The sequence below is a fragment of the Erythrolamprus reginae genome, unplaced genomic scaffold (genome assembly GCF_031021105.1).
Source record: "Erythrolamprus reginae isolate rEryReg1 unplaced genomic scaffold, rEryReg1.hap1 H_74, whole genome shotgun sequence".
Taxonomy (NCBI): domain Eukaryota; kingdom Metazoa; phylum Chordata; class Lepidosauria; order Squamata; family Dipsadidae; genus Erythrolamprus; species Erythrolamprus reginae.
Window position 1 is genome coordinate 85,878 of NW_027248533.1, and position 14,917 is coordinate 100,794.

Here is a 14,917-nt window from a genome sequence, read left to right on the forward strand (position 1 = left end):
TTTTCTTGTTGTTTCTCATCAATTCAACTGTCACCTGGTGTGGCGACATCAATGATCCACACTTTTTTGACAATCATGAGGTCCGGTGCATTGTGTTTCAAAACCGTGTCAGTTTGAATTCGAAAGTCCCAAAATATTTTAGCATGTTTGTTTTGTATTATTATTATTAATAATAATTTATTCACACAAAAAAGTAATACACAGCAAATGAGGTTGATATGCTGGATTTTGTATCACAGTATCACAAACCAAACACTTCCCAAACATCTAGGAATTTTGCAGTTTTACTACACTAAATTGAATAAATAAATAAATACTGATTCTTTGTCGTTGTTGCTATTACCAATGCAACACAGCAAACGAGATCACTATGCTGGATTTCGTATTTCATCACCAGTCGGGCGCTTCCCAAGCACCTAGGACTGTGTGATGTAGCGGCGAATTATGTTTGCCGATCCCAGTAAAGCGGCCTTTTGCAATTGACAGGTGGAGATTTTGTCAATTCCGATGGTTTTCAAATGTCCGCTGAGATCCTTTGGCCCTGCGCCCAGCGTGCCAAGGACCACTGGGACCAGTTTCACTGGCATATGCCAGAGTCGTTGCAGCTCGATTTTCAGTTGTTGTTGTTATTTTACTCCCTAGAAACTTTACTAGGATTCTACACCTTGAATACAAATAAGTGGGCATTATTTTTAATTCTTCCATTCTTAGAATGGCATGTTTGCTTTCCAGAAAGGTGCAGGCGTTTAAATACATCTCAATACAACCATTATGCTGCAAATTATAAAAACAAAAAAGCATCCTGGGTGACTTTTTTCCTTCTTTAAAAAGCCTTTTTTCTCTCAAGGAGAATTTGTCCAAAATTTCTCCTGCTATTAAACACAACATGCTCCATAAAAGTATTCCACTGAGGACGAACATAGAATGTTAGTAAAAGTAAAATAACATCCTATGCTATTTTAATTTAAATTTGTCTCTTTTTTCTTCTTCTTCTAATCCCAGCATACGGGGAGGTCTCAAAGAGTTGGTCTTCCCAGGGTCCCGTCTACCAGACAATGTCATTTGGCGGGACCTAGGGGAAGAGCCCTCTCTGTGGGGGCCCCGGCTTTTTGGAACCAACTCCCCCCAGATATTCGCACTGCCCCCACCCTCCTTGCCTTCCGAAAGAGTTTGAAGACTCATCTTTGCCGCCCAGCCTGGGGCCATTAGACCTTTCCCTGCCTGACCAACGAATGTGTTTAGAATAAATTATGGACTGAGTGAATGATAATTGAATGTTTTTAATTATTAGGACGTTTTTTAAGACTTTTAACTGCTATTAATTGAATCAAAAGTGTTCCCTCAATTTTCGCGGGGGATGCGTTCCGAGACCACCCGCGAAAGTCAAATTTCTGCAAAGTTGAGATGCGGAAGTAAATACACGATTCTTGGCTATGAACAGCATCACAAGCCTTCCCTTAACACTTTAAACCCCTAAATTACAATTTCCCATTCCCTTAGCAACCATTTAGATTATTACTCACCATGTTTATTTATTAAAGGCACTGGACCAGAATATCTCCGAGACCGCCTTCTGCCGCATGAATCCCAGCGACCGATTAGGTCCCACAGAGTGGGCCTCCTCCGGGTCCCGTCAACTAAACAATGCCGGTTGGCGGGCCCCAGGGGGAGAGCCTTCTCTGTGGCGGCACCGACTCTCTGGAATCAACTCCCCCTGGAGATCAGAACTGCCCCTACTCTTCCTGCCTTCCGTAAACTCCTCAAAACCCACCTTTGCCGTCAGGCATGGGGAAACTAAACATCTCCCCCTGGGCACGTTGAATTTATATATGGTATGCTTGTGTGTGTGTGTGTATGTTAGTATAGGGGGTTTTCTTAAATTTATAATATTTTAATTAATTGGATTATGTATTGGATTGTTTTTTCACTTGTTGTGAGCCGCCCCGAGTCTTCGGAGAGGGGAGGCATACAAATCCAAATAATAAATAATAAATAAATAAATAATAAATAAATAAAGTTTATTAAAAAAATATTTATTAAAGGCGGATGAAAGTTTGGCGATGACATATGACATCATCAGGCGGGAAAAACAGTGGTATAGGGGAAAAAACCGTGAAGTATTCTTTAATTCATATTTTTGAAAAACCGTAGTATAGACTTTTTGCGAAGTTCGAACCCATGAAAATCGAGGGAACGCTGTATTATGTACTCTGTTGCGAGCCCCCCCGAGTCCAGGGAGAGGGGTGGCATACAAATCCAATTAATAAAATTAATTAAATAATTAAATAAAATAATATGGTGAAAGGGAAGAGGAGGAGGAGATACAAGTAGTCCTCGGTTTACGACCGCAACTGAGCCCAGAATTTCCGTCGCTAAGCAAGACACTTCTTAAAAGAGAGTTTTGTCCCATTTTACAACCTTTTCGGCTGCAAATTGTTAAGCGAATCACTGCAGTCGTTAAGCCAGTCACACGGTTGTTAAGGGAACCCAGCTTCCGCCATGGACTTTGCTTGTCAGAAGATCGCAAAACAGGATTGCCACACGCTGGGGGAACTCTGCAACCATCACAAATACATGTCGGGTGCCAAGTGTTCGAATTTTGATGTGCGACGCTGCAATATTTGTATGCCACCCCGAGTCTACGGAGAGGGGCGGCCTACAAATCTAATAAATAAGTAAATAAGTAAATAAGTAAATAAGTAAATAAGTAAATAAGTAAATAAGTAAATAAGTAAATAAGTAAATAAGTAAATAAATAAATATTCACTAAGGGTGAAAAACAACTGTTAAGTTTCTTTTTCCCCCCAGTGCCGGTCTAACTTCAAACGGTCACTAAGTGAACTCTTGTCAGTCAAGGACTACCTGTCTTTCAGGGCAGAAATTGTTGCTGCGCTATTATTCTATTCCGGATGATAGATACGTGCCTACATAAGCAGAAATTTATTCGGACACAGGAGCGTCTAATCCAAGAGGCAAATAAACCATCCGGTCTGTCACCAGGCATTGTTGGCAGAAGGCTTATTGGATTATGTTTAAAGATTTTTGGCTCTGATCTGCTGTACGCACGGCTGCAGCATCGTTTAGAACAGGAGTCTCCAACCTTGGCTCCAACTTTAAGACTTGCGGACTTCAACTCCCAGAGTTCCTCAGGCAGCTTTGCTGGGTGACTTTGGGCTAACTTTCAAGTGAAAGTAAAAATCCTGCCTTAGACATGAAAGCTGGCTGGGTGACATTGGGCCAATCACCAGGAGACTGGGAGTTCTAGTCCCTGCTTAGGCATGAAAGCTGGGTGGGTGACTTTGGGCCAATCACTAGGAGACTGGGAGTTCTAGTCCCTGCTTAGGCATGAAAGCTGGGTGGGTGACTTTGGGCCAATCACTAGCAGACTGGGAGTTCTAGTCCCCCCCCTTAGTCATGAAAATCGACTGGGTGACTTTGGGCCAATCACCAGGAGACTGGGAGTTCTAATCCCTCCTTAAACATGTAATATGGTTGGGTGACTTTGGGCCAATCACCAGGAGACTGGGAGTTTTAGTCCCTCCTTAAACATGTAATATGGTTGGGTGACTTTGGGCCAATCACCAGGAGACTGGGAGTTCTAGTCTCTGCTTAGGCATGAAAGCTGGCTGGGTGACTTTGGGCCAATCACCAGGAGACTAGGAGTTCTAGTCCCTGCTTAGGCATGAAAGCTGGGTGGGTGACTTTGGGCCAATCACTAGGAGACTGGGAGTTCTAGTCCCTGCTTAGGCATGAAAGCTGGATGGGTGACTTTGGGCCAATCACTAGCAGACTGGGAGTTCTAGTCCCCCCCTTAGTCATGAAAATCGACTGGGTGACTTTGAGCCAATCACCAGGAGACTGGGAGTTCTAGTCCTGCATGAAAGCTGGCTTGGAGCCTTTGAGCCAATCACCAGAAGACAGTGAGTTCTAGTCCCGCCTTAGCCACGAAAGTCGACTGAATGACTTTCGGCCAAACACCAGGCGACAGGGAGTTCTAGCCCTGCCTTAGCCATGAAATGCAGAATTGCCTTAATTCTGTTCGAAGTTTTAGGAATGAACACTAATTTCATGGATATTTTTCACTGCATTGCAAATACTCATTACTGAACTCCGTCTGCTATACCGCTATGGTCTGTCTCTGCTTGGGTAGACCTCAAAAAGAAGTAATTCAGTGTTAGCCGGCGTGGTTTCCCACCAATTATTTCAAAAAATCACAGAAAGGGACTCATTTTTCTATTAAAATGATGAATGAGCTAAATGAGCTATGTCATAAAATACCACAGGCTTGTAAACAAGGTAGGCTCTCTCTTTTTTGATTAAGGAAAACACGTCGCCTCGTTTAGCGTGCTCGCCCTGTGGCGTTTTTTAGGCCAGCCATTTTTAAAACACCGGAGACAAAGGGGTGGAAGGAAAGTGGGGAAAATCTGGGAAATTAAAAAAGAATCCGCTGTAATTTGCTTTTGGAGAAAATCAGAAGCTTCCTTGGAGTCGAAAAACATCCCTTTAGGGGACTTCAGATCATCCTGTCGTCTGGTGGGATCCAAGGGAAGAGCCTTCTCTGTGGCGGCCCCAACCCTCTGAAACCAGCTCCTCCCAGAGATTAGGATTGCCCCCACCCTCCTCGCCTTTCGTAAACTCCTTAAAACCCACCTCTGCCGTCAGGCATGGGGGAACTGAGATATCTCCCCCTGCCTATGCAGTTTTATGTATGGTATGTTGTATGTATGATTTTTAAACAATGGGGTTTTTTAGACTTTTAATGATAGATTTATTATTATAGACATTTAATATTAGATTTGTCATTGTATACTGTTTTTATCACTGTTGTGGGCCGCCCCGAGTCTGCGGAGAGGGGCGGCATACAAATCTAATAAATAATAATAATGATGATCCTCATCTCCTTTTAATGAGCCCCAAATCCCTTGCGGTGTGGAGTGAATGGAGCTGAGCGTTTACTGGCCGGATGCCCTTCCCTGTTGCCAATGCGGAGGTTTTCTTACCCCCACCAGATATATATGCTGTATGCTGATGATACCCAGCTGTACATTTCCACCCCATGTCCAGTCGGTGAAGCAGTGGAAGTGATGTGCTGGTTCCTGCAGGCTGTTAGGGTCTGGAAAACAACTTAATGCGTGCAAGGCCCCCCCCCTCAAAAAAATCACAAAAACGGGCGCTCTGCTGGGCGCTTCTCGGTGCTCTCCCGAACCCAAAAAGTTCGGCAAAAGTTCGGGTTCGGGAGAACGCCGAGAAGCGCCCCGGCTGTTTCAGAAGGGGACAGCCAGGAGGCGGCGCTTCCCGGCGTTCTCCCGAACCCAAATCCGAACTTTTTGGGTTTGGGAGAGCGCCGGAAAGCTCCCGGGAGGCGGCGCCCAGCAGAGCGCCCGTTTTTGCGATTTTTGGAGGAGGGGCTTGCACGCATTAATAGCTTTTCCATTGTTTCCTATGGGAAACATTGTTTTGTCTTGCGAACTTTTCCCCTTACGAACCTCCTCCCTGAACCAATTAAGTTCGTAAGACGAGGTCTCACTGTATCTTGCACCAATTTTCACCAGAAAGTGTATTTTCTTTGTCTCTCCACTGGAAAATGAGGTTTTAAATGCTGGTGGCAGCTAAGTCAACCAGTTTTTCCGACATATAATGTCTTAAAAGCTGCTCGTTTCCAGCCCAGCGCTGAAGCAAATGTACAAATGCTGAACGCCAGTCATTATAAGGAGATGGATATACAGCGTGCTTTTGTCTACCTCCGTTATCCACAGATTTACGTTTTAAATTCCAGATGCTCGGCGGATCCACCTGGCCCTCATAATTTGTCCGTTGATGGATTGTCAATAAGTTATTTATAGCCACGTCACCGCCATGAAAACTATTCCAGCGACTGTAAATCTCAGCGGGTTCGAATGAAGTTTTCAACACACGACAGCTCTAATGAGAAGTATTAAATGTGGGCTACCAGGTAGATTACAGAATATTAGCGTTGGAAGGGACCCTGTAGGTCATCTACAAGGCCGCTCAGAGTCCGTTTAGTGTTGAACGGCATATAAATGCAATAAATAATATTAATAATAATCTAGTCCAATCCTCCTCGCTGTATGGTCAACTAGATCTTCTTGGGCAGGGGTCTCCAACCTTGGCAACTTTAAGACTTGTGGACTTCAACTCCCAGGGTTCCTCAAAAAGCTGGCTGAGGAATTCTGGGACTTGAAGTCCCCAAGTCTTAAAGCAAAGCTGACTGAGGAACTCTGGGACTTGAAGTCCCCAAGTCTTAAAAGTTGCCACGGTTGGAGACCCCTGAGCTTAAGTATTTTTGCAACCGCATAATTTTGGGAAGAACCGCACAACTTACCAGTAGCTGTGACTTCATGCGTTCATCTTCGGCTGAAGCTCTCTCGCGCAGAACGGCCCTAGTCAAATGATCGCTGGACACAACCCTCTCCCGGTCAAGGGCTTTAGCCACTTCATCTTGGACGGACGATTGGTTTTGTTTTAATCTGCAAAAAAAGAGACGAGACAGAGTAAATATAATAAGTGGTAGGATTATAATAAGAAGCATAGGGTCTCCTGCCCATGCAGGGGATTGGAGTAGAAGACCTGCAAGGTCCCTTCCAACTCTGCTGTTTTTTGTTTATTATTATTATTATTATTATTATTATTATTATTAGCATCATCATCATCATCATCATCAATCAGTGGAAGGTTGAGCAGGTGAAAGAGGAAATAGAAAGGGAGGGGAGGAAGAAAGGAGTAAGGAGTAGGAAGGGGGCGAGAAGGAGTAGGAAGGTAGGTACAGGAGATGGAGATAGAGAGGAGTATGATGGAAAAGAAGACATACAGACTGATAAATCATAATAAAAAATAGGTGCAAAATAGGATATTCAATTTTGCTTGATGGAATAAAGAAAATGCATAAGTATGTATGTTATTGATATGATTTTAAGGCAGTGTTTCCCAACCTTGGGAACTTGAAGATATCTGGACTTCAACTCCCAGAATTCCCCAGCCAGCGAATGCTGGCTGGGGAATTCTGGGAGTTGAAGTCCAGATATCTTCAAGTTCCCAAGGTTGGGAAACACTGTTTTAAGGTATTAAAATTGATGCATAAATGGCAATTTTGGAGAAGGAAAAAAACTTTTTTTTTTTTTAAAAAAGGGGGGAATGTTCTTGTCTCCAGGACTTTCATCCCTTTAGTTGCTCTTCTCTGCACTTTTTTCCAACGTCTTGTTCCAAATTTCAATGGAGCCAGCACCCTGAGACACCAAAGAACGTCGCTCACAGCTCGTGTCTACTGATAAGGCCATAATGCGCCCAGGAGCTGCGGTAGAGAAGTATAATTGCTGGTTTTTAACAGGCGAGAGCACTTCTAAGCATGAATGCCAGCCTTTATTATATGCATAAAGCTTCCAAGTCTAGCAAGTAATGTGATTTCAACTTATCAGCACAGCACGCAGATATAATATCATTATGATTATAAAAATCCTATTTCCCAGAAAGATTAAATGCATTATTAATATTTCTTGGGTAGCGTGTAGCGTGTAATCTAAGCATAGAAGCCTCTCCTTATTCCGGGCCACTCTTCTTCAAAATAAAGTGATTTATCCGTCATATTTACCATCAAAGGTGTTTAACTCACACATAACTTTATGCAAGAGTTACTACTCGGGAGATTATGGTCGGAAGACAGGCAGGAAAAATGGACAACCCAGAGGCTGGGCATCAATCGATCAATGCCAAAATCCCAGTTCTTACAATCCTTTTATTTATTTTTTATTTGTATGCCTCATTTTAATAAACAACTCAAGGTGAGGAACGTATACAATCCACCCTCCTCCTACTCTTTTGTACATAACAAGAGGAGGGAGGGAGGGAATGAGGGAGGGAGGAAGGAAGGGAGGAAGGGAGGAAGGGAGGAAGGAAAAAGAAGAAAAGGAAGGGAGGAAGGGAGGGAGGAAGGGAGGGAGGGAGGAAGGAAGGAAGGAAAAAGAAGAAAAGAAAGGGAGGAAGGGAGGAAGGGAGGGAGGAAGGAAGGAAGGAAAAAGAAGAAAAGGAGGGAGGGAGGGAGAGAGGGAGGGGGAAGGAAGGAAGGAAGGAGAAGGAAGGAAAAAGAAGAAAAGGAAGGGAGGAAGGGAGGGAGGGAGGGAGGGAGGAAGGAAAAAGAAGAAAAGGAGGGAGGGAGGGAGAGAGGGAGGGAGAAAGGAAGGAAGGAAGGAGAAGGAAGGAAAAAGAAGAAAAGGAAGGGAGGAAGGGAGGAAGGGAGGAAGGGAGGAAGGGAGGAAGGGAGGAAGGAAAAAGAAGAAAAGGAGGGAGGGAGGGAGGGAGAGAGGGAGGGAGGAAGGAAGGAAGGAGAAGGAAGGAAAAAGAAAAGGAAGGGAGGAAGGGAGGGAGGGAGGAAGGAAGGAGAAGGAAGGAAAAAGAAGAAAAGGAAGGGAGGAAGGAACAAAGGAAGGAAAAAGAAGAAAAGGAGGGAGGGAGGGAGAGAGGGAGGGGGAAGGAAGGCTGACTAGTAAGAAAAGTAGGCAACATTTCACCAAGAAGTGCCAATTATTGTCCTTCCTGTTCCGTCAAGGAAAGGTTTGCCTAAAAGCTAATGGGCTCAAAATCCCCGCATAATGGACAACCGATGTTTTCCACACCAATCAGGCCTACCACATTTTAAGTCCAGATCTCATTTCACAACTTGCCAATGATGGACTTCGGCTCCCAGAATCCCTAACCATAGCCATAGCCAGGTGGGGAGTTCTGGGTGCTGAAGGCATCCCGTTACTAGCAAGATGAGGAAACCCAACGTAGATGTTTTATGCTGATGCTGTGCAATCTAGGGAATATCAGGGTCTTCGGATACGCTGCTGTTTTAGAAGAAAACCTATTCGAATAACTGTTCCTCTGTCCGCTTTGCACTCTTTAATTTGCAAAAAGTGGAACGTTTTTCTGCAAAAAAAAAAAAAATGCCAAAAGGACCAAAATCATCTTTTTATTTTAAAAAAAATAAAGAAAAAGAAACTGCCAATCTAATGCCCCTCATTTTTATACGAGGGGGAAAAAATACGTATTAAATAATAAAATACGCCCGCCTTGTGTATGTTCTCACACACCGAGCGCAAAGTCAACATCTGACAAGACGCCCAGCGGTGAAAAGACGATCAAACAGGCCTCTTCAAACAAGGGCTGGAGACCGCGGCAGAGATTAAGGTTTCGATGTCTCGCGCCTTGTGTACACGGGCCAAGGCATTTTTGCAGAGAAGAAAATCATTACAGCCAGGGCTACTTTGCAAATATTCCCCATCCGGCATTCCCTTCTATTACAGAGGATTTATCTTCATCCCTAAGGAAATGGCGAAGAGGGAGGGAGGGAGGAAGGCTGGAAGTGACAAGTCGAATGGCCTCCATCGATCCAAATAGAGCCGGAAGGGACCTTGGAGGTCTTCTAGTCCAACTTCCCACTCAAGCAGGAGTTCTTTCAGTTAGTTGGTTGGTTGGTTGGTTGGTTGGTTGGTTGGTTGGTTGGTTGGTTGGTTGGTTGGTTGGTTGGTTGGATGGATGGATGTGATAGATAGATAGATAGACAGACAGACAGACAGACAGACAGACAGACAGACAGATAGATGTGATAGATGATAGATAGGTAAGTAGGAAGGTAGATAGACAGACAGACAGACTTCCCTTCCTCTTTCCCTCTCCCTCCCTCCCTTCTTTTTTCCTCGCTCCATCCTAAATCCCTTACTTTCTCCTTCCTTCCTTCCTTCCTCTCCCCTTTCTTTTTCTCCCCCTCTCCTTCCCTCCCTCTCTCTTCCCCCCTCCCTCTTTCCTCCCCTCTCCCTCCTTCCCTTCCTCTATCCCTTCCTCTCCTTCCTTCCCTTCCTTCCTTTCTCCCTCCCTTCCTCCTCTCTTCTCTTTCCTCACCACTCTCTGTAGGGACTTTCTATCTGAGGCACTGCTGCCACCAAATCAAACAGGGCTGTGGTTTATTAAAGTAATTTCCATCATGCCTTGGTAAAAAGTAGCCAGGACAGGAGGAGACACCACCAAAGCAGACGCTGGTTTGCATGCTTCACTAAGGATCACCAATTCAGATTGCAAGTCATCTGCACCCCCAGATACAGTGGTACCACTACTTGCGAATGCCTCTACTTACAAACTGTTCTAGATAAGAACCGGGGGACGGGGTTCAAGATTTTTTTGCCTCTTCACAAGAACCGTTTTCCACTTACAAACCCGAGCCTCCGAAACTGTAACCGGAAAAGGCAGGGAGAAGCCTCCGTGGGGCCTCTCTAGGAATCTCCTGGGAGGAAACGGGGCCAGAAAAAGCGGGGAGAAGCCTCCGTGGGGCCTCTCCAGGAATCTCCTCAGAGGAAACGGCCAGAAAAGGCGGGGAGAAGCCTCCGTGGGGCCTCTCTAGGAATCTCCTCAGAGGAAACGGCCAGAAAAGGCGGGGAGAAGCCTCCATGGGGCCTCTCTAGGAATCTCCTCAGAGGAAACGGCCAGAAAAAGCGGGGAGAAGCTTCCGTGGGGCCTCTATGGGAATCTGCTGGGAGTAAACAGGACCTCCATCCTCCCTGTGTTTTCCCCAATCGCACACATTATTTGCTTTTGCATTGATTCCTATGGGAAAAATTGCTTCTTCTTGCAAACTTTTCTACTTAAGAACCTGGTCACGGAACGAATTAAGTTGGTAAGTAGAAGTACCACTGTACTGTTTGCCATGGATATTCCAATATCAACTTTATTTGATTAGTCAATCGACCATATCAAAGCAAGAAAAAGGACCACATCGGTCGTCATAAAACTGTGACCGGTTAAAATACAGTAAAATTGGCTAAAATAGGGGGAATTTGAATAAATAATAAGTTAAAATGCAGTATAATAAGCTAAAATTGAGTAGTAAAACATGAGACTATGACTCGTGCAAAGGATTATATTAAACAAAACTAAGATACTAATGTAAAATATTCTTAAGGTCATCTCCTTTGCATGCCACTGTACTGATGAATGCCTCAAAACAGAACAAAGAGGTCCGAAAAACAAGCCTCAGCCCAAGATTTCATTCGTAGCATTTCTCTCTTTTTCCTTCAGTCAGCTCACCGCAACGAATCTTTTTCCAGCTGAATCGGATGTTGCCTCTCGCTTCTGAGATTGGAGCGTCCCACTTGGGGCACGACGCCAGGAGAACTTTGTCGACTGAAAGGGTTGTGCGCCAAAGCCAACAAAAAAACACACTCTCCGTTCCCTGGAGCTTCGGCGCAAAGCAGAGCCCGTGCCGAAAGCAGACTGAGCTTATTTGCATTGTGTAATTGTAGGGTTTGCGGGAGTTTAATGAAACTGACGCAAGTCAACACTGCCCCAGGAACACAAACACTTCCTCCACCAGCATGTTTGATTGGCATTTAGTATGCACCGCTAGAAAGCCCTACAATGTCTAAATCTCCAGCAAGGAACTTTACCGAACGCATTAACGCCCAAAAAATAAATAAATAAATAGACACCTGAGGATTGTATGCAGGCACACAAATCCACAACCAGCCCTTTCATTTCAAGTTAATACCTCAATTGGGATTCAAATGCACACCCAGACACAAACTCTCTCTCACACACACACACCAACAGAGGGAGGTGGATGATATTCTGCATCTGCAGATAGTCCCTGATTTAAGACCACAATGGCCCAAAATTTAGATTACTAAGTGAGACATGTGTTAATTAAGATATTGACTAATGTCTCACTCAGCAACATAAATTTTAGGCTCCATTGTGAAGCCACGGCAATGCAGTGGTTAGAGTGCAGTACTGCAGGCTACTTCTGCTGACTGCCAGCTGCAATTTGGCAGTTCAAATCCCACTAGGCTCAAGGTTGACTCAGCCTTCCGTCCTTCCGAGGTGGGTAAAATGGGGACCCGGATTGTCGGGGGTAATAGGCTGACTCTCTGTAAGCCACTTAGAGAAGGTTGTAAAAGCACTACGTCTAGACGCTCTTTCTAAGTGGGAAGGGAGGGAGGGAGGGTCCTGAGGGCACAGTGGTTAGAATATTGTAGACAGAAAAATACAGAGAAAGAGAGAGACAGAAACAGGGACACAGAGACAGAGACAGACAAAGACAGGGAGACAGGGAGAGGAGAGAGAGAGAGACCGAAAAAGAAAGAGAGAGAGAGAGAGACAGAGGCAAAGAGAGACAGAGAACGAGAGAGACAGACAGACAGAGACAGAAAGACAAAGAGAGACAGAGAAAGAGATAAAGAGAGAGACAGAAACAGAGAGAAAGAGAGACAGAGACAGAGACAGAAAGACAAAGAGAGACAGAGAAAGAGAGAAAGAAAGAGACAGAAACAGAGAGAAAGAGAGAGAGACAGACAGACAGAGGCAGAAAGACAAAGAGAGACAGAGAAAGAGAGAAACAGAGAAACAGAGAGAAAAAGAGACAGAGAAAGAGAGAAAGAGAGAGAGAGAGAAAGACAAAGAGAGACAGAGAAAGAGAGAGACAGAAACAGAGAGAAAGAGAGAGAGAGACAGAAAGACAAAGCGAGACAAAGAAAGAGAGAGAGAGACAGAAAGACAAAGAGAGAAAGAGAAAGAGACAGAGAGACAGAAACAGAGAGAAAAAGAGACAGAGAAAGAGAGAGACAGACAGACAGACAGACAAAGACAGGGTGACAGAGAAAGAAAGAAAGAGAGAGAGAGACCGAGACAAAGAGAGAGAGAGAGAGAGAGAGAGAGAGAGAGAGAGAGATGCATAGGTGCACCAGCGTGCCTTCCGTCCCATCCTAATGTTTCTCTCTTACTAGTATCATGTACTGTATATAAACAACATTGTATCTTGGTATACCACCAATACGTACTTGACAAAACAAATAAATAAATTAAATAAATAAATTAAAAACAAGGCCTCTCACCCCAGGCGTGTTCAACTCTGGCCATTTTAAGGCTTTGTGGACCAAGTCCCAGACTGGCTGGGGAATTCTGGGAGTCGAAGGCCACCGGTCTTAAAACTTGCCAACTTTGGAGACCTCCGATCTAGACCAACCCTGCCACCACTGCCCCCTCCCAAATGCCCCCCTGGCCTGAGAATCTCAACGCAGGGTCTGTCTGGTTTAATATTACCGGCGGAGGAGAGTACCAAGTCCCCATCCAATTTAGAAAAAGGCTTCGCTGGGCTTCTGGAAATGTTTTCTCCTTCTCCGGAGACGGGAGGCCACTGTCTTCTTCCCTCCCGCTTCCTCAATTCAAGCAGCTGGACGCGAGGCGCAACCTGCTGGCGCTATTATTATGATTCCGAAATCCATCTATCTGTGCTAGGCCACCGTATATAAACCCTGCTATGTAGGACAATTTTCAATTTCCAGGGCCTTCAACCTCAGCTGGCCTTCAGAAGCTCACCGGCAGGACTTTTGCCTCTCCAGTGCAATCGGCCAACTGCACACAACCACAAAACACACATATACACACACCGCCAGCAAATATATGTGCATAAGGCAGGGTCATTCATAGCAAAAAAAAAGAAGAAGGAGGGGGAACCACCAGGTGGGGAGAGAGGCCTCTCGCACAGCATTGTGAGTTCAGCGCATCGCCGTTGCCAGAACCCACAACGCCACTTTCGCCTTCCAAACGACGCCTAAATCGAATCGGCTGGCGGAAATTGCGGAGAGAACATTGGCTTCTTTCCACTGCTGTAGGCCTGGTGATAAACAGAGGTGTTGGCTGGTCTGTGAGTGTGTGTGACTCTGTGTGTGTGTGACTCTGTGTGTATATATCTAGGACAGTAGTATCAAACACAATTCCTGAGTCAATTCTAGGACAGTAGTATGGGTGGCATGCAAATTCAAATGAATGAATAGAATAGAATTATTTTATTGGCCAAGTGTGATTGGACACACAAGGAATTTGTCTTTGGTGCAGATGCTCAGTGTGAATAGAGTAGAGTACAGTAGAGTAGGGTAGGGTAGAATGGAATGGAAACAAGACTGGAAAAGGTGGGGAGAAGCCTCCGTGGGGCCTCTCTAGGAATCTCCTCGGAGGAAACGGCCAGAAAAGGCAAGGAGAAGCCTCCGCGGAGCCTCTCAAGGAATCTCCTGGGAGGAAACAGGGCTGGAAAAGGTGGGGAGAAGCCTCCGTGGGGCCTCTCTAGGAATCTCCTGGGAGGAAACAGGGCTAGAAAAGGTGGGGAGAAGCCTCCGTGGGGCCTCTCTAGGAATCTCCTCTGAGGAAACGGCCAGAAAAGGCAAGGAGAAGCCTCCGCGGAGCCTCTCAAGGAATCTCCTGGGAGGAAACAGGGCTGGAAAAGGTGGGGAGAAGCCTCCGTGGGGCCTCTCTAGGAATCTCCTGGGAGGAAACAGGGCTAGAAAAGGTGGGGAGAAGCCTCCGTGGGGCCTCTCTAGGAATCTCCTCGGAGGAAACGGTGCCAGAAAAAGCAGGGAGAAGCCTCCGTGGGGCCTCTCTAGGAATAGAGCAGGGTAGGGTAGGGTAGGGTAGAATGGAATGGAATGGAATGGAATGGAACCACTTTCACTGGCTTTAGATCTTCGTATTTCACTTATATCTCTAGCTGCTTCTCCTCAATTCTGCTCTCCCCTGGGATTGCGATGTCAATTATTATTATTATTATTATTATTATTATTATTATTATTATTATTATCTATTAGATTGTATGCCACCCTTCTCCAAAGACTCAGGGCGGCTCACAGAATACAAAAAAGTTCACTTTTGAAGTTCAAAATGGACTCTGAATTTGACTTTTCCTAAATTCTGAGCGAAGCCAATCTGACAGAATGAATGAATGAATGAATGAATGAATGAATGAATGAATGAATAAATGCATCAGGGCTGTGGTTGACCTTGGGAGGCCGGGTGGGCGGGGCCAACTGGGTAGGTAGGCATGGCCAGCTTGACACCAGTCACTGGGTATGGCCGACTGTGTGGGCGTGGCCCGTTTGACACC

The 14,917-nt window shown here is 45.2% G+C and overlaps 1 protein-coding gene across 1 annotated transcript in view; it reads right to left on the bottom strand.

The window, feature by feature from the left end:
- The window catches only part of LOC139155872 (MICOS complex subunit Mic19-like), a gene marked incomplete at its 5' end in the record, with an annotated part of 73,673 nt that extends 67,185 nt beyond the window's left edge, over window positions 1–6,488 (bottom strand). The window contains one exon of the mRNA XM_070731213.1: window positions 6,344–6,488. Coding sequence (XP_070587314.1) covers window positions 6,344–6,488 — 145 coding nt within the window. The remainder of the gene's footprint in view (window positions 1–6,343) is intronic.
- Between the last annotated feature and the right edge of the window lie 8,429 nt (window positions 6,489–14,917).